Below are 8,393 nucleotides of genomic sequence, written 5' to 3'. Positions count from 1 at the left end.
GTGTGTCGAGGAATACTTCTCCAATATGGAAAGCCTTGGCTAAAGTCTGATACATTTACTTAAAAATCTGGAGGTGTGGAGTAGGAAGGAAGAGAGTTCATCAGACCTCTGGAGCACGCTAGCTCATCTCTGCTCGAGGCAACATTAACTGCTAACATACATCAATTTGAATTTTTTTTTTAAATAGTATTATATGCTAAATCATTGATGCACTATTTTACAGGGACATTCGTCCAATTTTACACATGAACATTAGTTTATACTGTATGTTAGCATGTTCCCTTTAGTAGCTGTTCTGGAGCTTTCGATAGCATCACATTATCTTCATCAGCAGATTCAATCTTCTTCGTTAGACTCTTCCTGCCTGATAAACACTGACGTCTTTCAAACTCCTCAACTCTGGTTTGAGTGTGTTAAATTGAATGATTTCCCCTTTAAACATCCTAAACTTTCCTCTTCATTTTCTCAGAGCTTTGCTTTACTTTTAAGACAAAGAGAGTCTGGTGGATCTGAGGACACACCACCTGGCAGGCAATCTGGTCAGTTGTTACTTCAAAATTGAACACAAAACAATTTCATGTCATCTTTCATCAGTCCTCATCCTCTCTGAAGTGACACCAACATTATGAACATCTGAATCTTTTCATATTCAGAATATGACGTCATTGCTCTCTGAAACAAAGGAAAATAAAAACTGTTGAGGAAACCATGAAGGGGATGACGGAGAGGATGATAAACATGTCAGAGATTCTCTGATCAGGCAGACAAAACATACGTGTGTGTGTGTGTGTGTGTGTGCGAGCTGTGAAACGGCCAGGCGACGCTTGTCCTGCTGAATCCTTTTCTGGCGAGAATAGAGGGAGAGAGAGAGAGAGGAGAGAGAGAGAGCGAGCGTAGGCGAGAGGGAGGAGGAGGGGAGAGAGAGGAGAGAGAGAGCGAGGAGCGAGAGGGAGTAGCGAGACAGAGAGAGAGAGAGAGATCGAGAGAGAGAGCGAGAGAGAGAGAGAGAGAGAGAGAGAGGAGCTAGAAGAGTTGAGAGGGTATCTTCTGACTATAGGAATCTCTCTATCGATAGTATCTCTCTCCTCTCTCTATCTCTCTCTCTCTCTCTCTCTCTCTCTCTCTCTCTCTCTCTCTCTCTCTCTCTCTCTCTCTCTCTCTCTCTCTCTTTTCAGGCCCATCATCCCTTCTTTCTGCCTTTTTCTTTGTTGTTGCTTTAAATAGTATCACCATGGAAGTGAAGAGGGGTTGCTAGGTAACTGGCTGGCGTCTGGATGGGTGTTTGATTGGCGGTCACACTGACAGACACAACAGTGTGAGCTTGCATCATCTGTATACACTGCATGTACACTGGGTTTATCATTACCATTCAAAGGTCGTCACAGTGAAATTTCTCATTTTGTTTGGCATTTAGAAAATTTCTTTCAACTCTAACGTCTCAGAATTTAATCTTAAAATCTGTGTTAGCTGCATAATTGCACCTTCATCGTGCCTTTCATGGTAACTGCAGAGTCAGACTATAGGAATTCATTACATGGAGAAAAACAGCAGACTGGGAAAGTATATGACATCATAGGTCAAAGTGGTGACACCTAGAGGACTCTCTCTGTTACTGCAGTCGCCTTTGTCTCTGCTGCTACATGCAGGTAACCACCAAAACAGACCCCGAGCACATTGACTCAAGTACTTTACACAAGTACTTTCATGTTTTTGCTTCTTTATACTCCTACGCCACAACATTTCAGAGGGGAATTTTGCACTTTTATTACATACACATTGTTTAATATTTAAACAGTCATTCCCAAGTTTTTCATTTGTGACTATTACAGTAAAGCAGTTGGGGTCACCTGTCAAGTTCAGATGTGTGAGTTGTTGGCAGATTTCTCATCTAAATTTCTTAGACAGATGAATTTCAATACATTTGAGGCTCAAAGAAGGAAACATTGACATTAATTTATATTAGGGAACAGTTTTATAAAAGCAGAACTCCAATTAATCATCTCATTACCTTTTCAAATTTGTGTTGTGAGTCTTTGAAGGGGGCCGACCCTTACATCGGGAACCTTTGGACTGAGTAGTTAAAACTAGCTACAACTCCAGCAGTTACAGAAGTACTTAAACATTGAGCATCAATATTAACAAACCAATAATGTAATATAGTAAATCATTCGCAGGTGCAATTCTACTACAGAACGAGTATTTTTACTTTTGATACTTTAAGTACATTTAACAGATAATGATTGTGTACTTTTGAAGGCAGGACTGTTGCTTGTATTGGAGGAGTTTAACATTGTTGTATTGCTACTTTTACTGAAGTAAAGGATCTGAGTACTTCTCCTATCAAAGATCAGATATTATATGATCTATTATACTTCATGGATATAATAGATAGAATAAAAACATACATGTAGCGCTGACACTGAAGCATCTTTCTTTCATTTTTTTATTCGTCTCTCATTCACCACGTTTCACACTTATTCCTCATTGAACCCAGAAATGTCACAGGTTGAGACTGGAGACAACATGGACGTTTCAGTAAGCAGTGTCCTAGGTTTTTTCCTTGGTTTTTCCTGTTATATTAACAAATATATACAGATATCCCAGGAAGAGAATCGTAATAACAATTAATCCTTTCCAATAATAACAATAAATTTAATAAATACTCAGTGTTCTTAACCACACAAGGAGAATGAGTTTGGGCTCACTCTTGTACCGACAGGATTGTCATCATCCCATACAAATAATAACACATACACACACACACACACACACGCATAGTCACACTTACTTAGAGAAATGTGCACTGTCAAGTAAAATACCACCTGCAGCCAAGACAAACTTTTCGACCACCGTGCGAAAACAACTCCGCAGATAAAAGTTGATTTGTCAGCCGTGAGTAGAGTCCACTTGTCCACAGAGGCTGACCAACTGCACAACATTGCTCCTAAAGTGCCACTGATGTTGAATACAACCGTTCAGACGAGAATATGAAGCTTCCAAATGGTCCGACATGTGATCGACGTTGAAATCAGGTAGCATTTCCCCTCATTGTTGCCTTGTTTTGTTCCCAGTTCAGTGGCATGAGCGGGATCCAAACAGAGTGCTACTGACTGCTAGCAAGGAATGTCAAACATGTAGAAGACAAAACAGATGAGATCTTACATATTTTAGAGAAATGCCACAGTACAGCGAAACCATTCACACGTAAAACAACATGCACTGAAAAAGGACCAGCACACAAAAAAACCATTTTGTTCTTCCACACATGTACAGTAATATATACACATTCACACAAAGAGAAACACACCTGGGCTGCCAAACCAATAGAAAACATTGTTGCTAACAGGTTAGGATGGTGCAAGCACTGAGAAAATAAACTCTGTTTTTGTTTTGTTTTTTTACTGTACAAGGCTGAGGATACAGCCAGTCCACCAGTGCTGTGAGATAAAAGGCTTTTTCCTGTCCTGGTCTTGGAGGGGAGAGGACGATGACCTCCATGCAGAGAGATGACACGTGAGGATGAAGGCAGGGGGATGTTTGTGCAGCGGCAGAACAAACAGCGTGCAAAATAAGAACAAAGACACTCTCTATTAAGAATTTTAAACAGTCCAGCTCCTGTTTTGTTTACGATGAATGTTTAGGTGAAATGTTAATGTGGAATCTTTCTTTGGAGTGACAGATGCAAGCAGAAAATGGGCAGCTACACGGAGCACAGGCAGATGAGTCGGAATGAAAGTCAGAAAAAACATTTTAAGTACTTGAATGGCTTTTGAAGGTTGCGAGTGTGTCCTGGTCATGGTGCACTAAGAAACAGGTAGAGATGGTTTCCAAAGAGGGGAAGAAGTGATGGGTAAGGTTGGTGGGTGAGCACACTACAAGGCTTTTAGAAGGCCTCCAGGACCCTCAGTGTTGTGCAGCTTAGAGAGCACTACCAGGGAAAGACTTGCTGTCAGGGGTTCACACTTTATTAGGACACTCAAAGGACACAGAGAGGAATGGCTTCCAGTAAGTGCCTAAAACATGACAAGAGGTGGAGTGTTTTTCCGCAAACGTCCGTGAGTGCCCTTTGCTCGGCTCCGACATCAGTAGCTCTAACGCCCTGGATCAGGTCCGACTTTTTTCACTATAAGTACTGCTGTCCACACAAAGTCGCAGGCTTCCGCTTTCCACACATAGGGACAGTTTGGTCCGCACTCTGGCCCTCCACGTCCATGTCCATCAGGCTGGGTTTTGTGGTGCCGGTGCTGGTGCTGCTGTCCCCCGAGCCTAAGGGGCTGTCGCAGCTGCTGCTGGGCGACGAGCTGAGGGTCCGGGAGAGAGAGCCCAGCTTCCAGGGGTCGGCTCTTATCCTGGTCGGGGTGGGCCGCGGCCGGGGGGCGAACTCCAGCGTCTTGGGTCTCTCCAGGGGACTGATGAGGCAGGGAGGAACCGGGTCAGGGATGGGTGGAGCGGGGGCTTTACGCCGATGGGGGACCGGGAAGATGGTGGAGGGTTCAGGAAGGCGGGGGATGTCGAGGATGTCCAGTGTAGCTGAGTAGAGAGAGACAAGAAGAAGAATTGAAAAAACGTCTCATTGTCGTCACCAACTATTCTCAGATTCAAGCTTCACAAATGTGAATGTGCTTTCTTTCATGTATGAAAGTAACCTTAATAGCTTTCGGTTTTGGACGGTTGATAAAGATGCCACTTTATAACGGCATTCTGCACAAGTCAAAGGATGTGTTTTTCCAGCATTAAAGGGAGACACTTCAGTTTTTAGATACGTAATCTATTACAGCAAGTCTCAAGTAACATTAACGCTGATGAGGTTTAGAGCAGGAACTGTTTGAATCTCTATCATCCGAGACTCAAGACTCAACTTCCTGCCTCCCTGAAGTTGTTTTATGTTCACATGTTCCATGCACTATCCGATCATATACAGTATGTCCATGACATTTCTCTTAACACTAGGAGGTCTGTATAAACGTTTGGCATTCACAACAGTGAGAACTGCAGTTTATGTGGATTTTGTGCTGCACACATTTGAGGTACTTGTACTTTACTTGAGTCTTTTAATATCATTCATTTATAGAAATACAAATTAAGATTTTTGCACACAAAACATATGAAAATGTACGTGTAATGTAAGTGCTGCTCGATTGACAGAAAATTAATTGCCAACTATTGTGCTAATCATTTAAATAATTTTACACTTATTTATTAGGATTTGCTGCTTTTCCTTTTAAATATTTCAATTATTTTGATTGATAAACTTTTTCTGCATAGAGTACTTTTATTTTTAATACTTTAAGTACATTCTCCTGATTGTACTTACATACTTTCACTTAAGTAAACTTTTCAATGCAGGATGTGTAACAGAATATCTTTACAGCGTCGTATAAATACTTTTAATTAAGTAAATGATCTGAATTCCTCCAGCATTAGTTAAATATGTTTATATTTCAGGCTCTGGGGGGAGTTTGCAAGATGATGGACAGTTTGTGTCAAACTAAAAAGTATCATTGTTGCAATAAATAAAAGTTTTTCACATTACAATCTTGGATGTCAGGGTTTCCAACAAGCCAAGAAAGTACCAAAAGCAGTCCAGGCTCTCAGCAGCAAAACCGCATGAGAGACTGTCTGTGCCTCCATGTGATTGTGTGTTCTCATATGAAGTATTTAACGCTACTATTTTCTCTTGCTTGCTCCTGTTAAAGGGATAATGTCTCAAAGAGAGACTTCACGGTTAAATAAAACATAAAAACTGTGAAATATATCAACAAATATTGGATGAACTGTGAATAAACGTTGATCATATGTTGCTTTAGTACTGTAAAAGTCATCATTGGTCCCTTACCTTTGTTAGCAGTGCGGTGTGGTGCCCCCGGTGGAGGAGGCATGGGCATGCTTCCATCTGACGGTGTCCTGTGGTGTCCCAGAGTTTGAGCTCGGGGTCTAATCGCCCCGTCCGAAGGGGTCCGTCTGTGTCCTCTGTTCAAGGCCATGGCTGCAGACACGTGGGTGGGCGTGAGCGACTGGTTGGGCTCCTTCTTGAAGCTCTCCGCCCGCAGGTCCAAGAGCGGGTTGAGGGCAGGAGCTGGTGGTGCCACCGGGGTTTTGACCCCCGTCATCGGGGTCAGGGGGTATTCGTCTGGGTCCGAGGGGAGAAGGGACTTGGTGGAGTTGCAGTCAGACAGAGAGGACAAAGACAGGAGTGTAACAGAGGGAGAAGGGTCCATGCAGGGGAGCGTAGAGTCGTGATGTCTGGAGAGGGAGAGGGAGAGGTTTCTGCTGGGCGGAGAGGTGCTGCGACGGAAACGTCCCGTCCGCTGGAAGAGACCCTCCTTCTTCTTACGCTGCTCCTCCCTGAGGTCCTGCTCATCCTGGAGCACCTGGCAACAACATCAGCTCACATCAACAAGCAGCTCTAAAATACAACCGCCTGAAAAACAGCTCTCTCTTCTCTTTAAAGATATGTCACGTTATTTCTTTGATAATCCCTTTAGTACTTTATTAAAGCAACTTTCATTTATCCCCTCACTGTAAAGTGTCTCCTTTGGGAAGACCCCCGTTCGCTTCGACAACAGACAGAAATCCACAAAATGAACAAGGTGCTGGAAAGCGTCCATGCAGACTCGACAGCATCACACAGATCATTTGGCAGCTTGTTGATCCTGTTTTATCTCACCCCAAAGGTGATCCATTAATGTGAGATGAGGAGGCGTTGCGATCGTGAGACGACATCTTGTGCTCCCTTCTTTGAAATATTTATCAGAGAAAGTGTCGACTGTATATAAGTGTCTGAATGTTTAGTATTTTACCACTATTTAAAACTCTATTATAATAAAAGGGATACTTGAGCAATAAGCAGAGAGAGTTGACAAGAAAAGTAAAATCATGTGACATCTATAGCCTGAAATATTGAAATATCAGCTAAAGTACCAACAAAATACCCAAAACTATATATTTGCATCTAGTACAACATGTTGATATATGAAGTAGTGGAATGTTTTGTGTGGTTATTTATTCTAGATATGTATTTTATATTATTAGAAGTAGTGGGATCTGTGGGCAGATCTGATTATAACATATCTTTATGTAATGTTATTTTAATTTGAGGTAAGTAAAGTGTAAAGTTTAAAAGGACGTTCGGATGAAACATATTCAACTCTTTGTAATGAAACGTACTCTTCTTCTCCACTTTTTTTATTTTCATTCAAACGAGCACGTTGGTACATTTATTACATTTGTACCGGGAGTGTTGTTGTGTGGTTTTTGAAGTATATTCCACTTTCTTTGATTTATTTAACATAGAAATATCTTATTTCCTTCCTTTTCTTCCAGGACATTATCAACCAACAACAACGTATCTTATTGCTGAAAAGAAAAGAAGAAGCCTGACCATATTCAATGGTTATGTTTTCTTGGTTTACTTGTCATTATAAAGATCATTAAGAAGAATGCATGGGAACTAAGACATACACTGTATGGACTCTTTTCCTTCATAACCACTGCCGTGTTTTAATTCCATGACTTTTTACAAGTTTATGCATCTTTATTAGGTGATTGGACAAGAAATGGGTTCTGAGCTGTTTTATGGTTTTCATGTATTTATTGTATTAATCTATTTATAATGTCATTTCTATCAATTACAAATATAAGTCTGAGGTTGAGTAGAATTTTCCTTCAAGGCCTTGTGTTTTTATTCTGAGGTTTTGTAAATGAAGGGACGTTTAAACGTTTTCTCTGTCTTTTTACTCGTTTCTCACCTGTAGTTTTCCCAGCTGCAGCAGGTCTTGTCCCAGGCCGACGGACGCGAGCAGAGAGGCACAACCCAGCAGCAACATATCGCTCTTCTTCCTCTGGCTGCAGCGACGCATCGAGTCCTGGTAGCTCACCCCCGACCCCAGGCCGCCGGGCCCCTGACAGGAGCTCGTATTACCGACAGTGTTCGGCCCCAGGCCGCCCCACAGAGAGCCCGAGTCCTCCACAGCCCCGTTACTGCTGTTCTCTGAGGGCAGCAGGGACCCTGGGGACTCCTCAAACTCACAGCACTCCTCTGTTAAAGAGAGGAAGAAAAGGTTAGTAAAAAGGGTTAAGAGGATTTATTCTTGTCACTAACTTACAATGAAAAGTAAAGACTCACCCATTTCGTTGAGGCTGGAGAAGCCGGCGGTCATGGGTGCATGTTTGGGGGATTTTCCCAGATTTGGTGCACTGGACGACCAAACTTTGCATCCCTCACCGAGAGACTTCAGTCTGCCAACAGATACCATGAAGTCAACACCAACCACAACTAACTTCTCAAACTTAAAACAAATAAACCAAGAGCTACAATATTGTTTTCCAATAGAAAGAAGTAAAATCAAAAAGGTTCATTTCATTTAGGACAGCCATCAAACACAACATAGATC

The 8,393-nt window shown here is 42.0% G+C and overlaps 1 protein-coding gene across 1 annotated transcript in view; it reads right to left on the bottom strand.

Moving 5' to 3' along the window:
• Positions 1–1,752: 1,752 nt before the first annotated feature.
• map3k10 (mitogen-activated protein kinase kinase kinase 10) overlaps positions 1,753–8,393 on the bottom strand; it is a 32,267-nt gene continuing 25,626 nt past the window's right edge. The window contains 4 exon segments of the mRNA XM_029446790.1: positions 1,753–4,530; positions 5,837–6,371; positions 7,749–8,038; positions 8,126–8,238. Coding sequence (XP_029302650.1) covers positions 4,124–4,530; positions 5,837–6,371; positions 7,749–8,038; positions 8,126–8,238 — 1,345 coding nt within the window. The 3' untranslated portion in view covers positions 1,753–4,123.

This window comes from Cottoperca gobio, chromosome 13 (assembly GCF_900634415.1).
Source record: "Cottoperca gobio chromosome 13, fCotGob3.1, whole genome shotgun sequence".
Lineage (NCBI taxonomy): Eukaryota > Metazoa > Chordata > Actinopteri > Perciformes > Bovichtidae > Cottoperca > Cottoperca gobio.
Note: the sequence above shows the minus strand (reverse complement) of the source record. Positions and strands in the feature narration are given on the sequence as shown.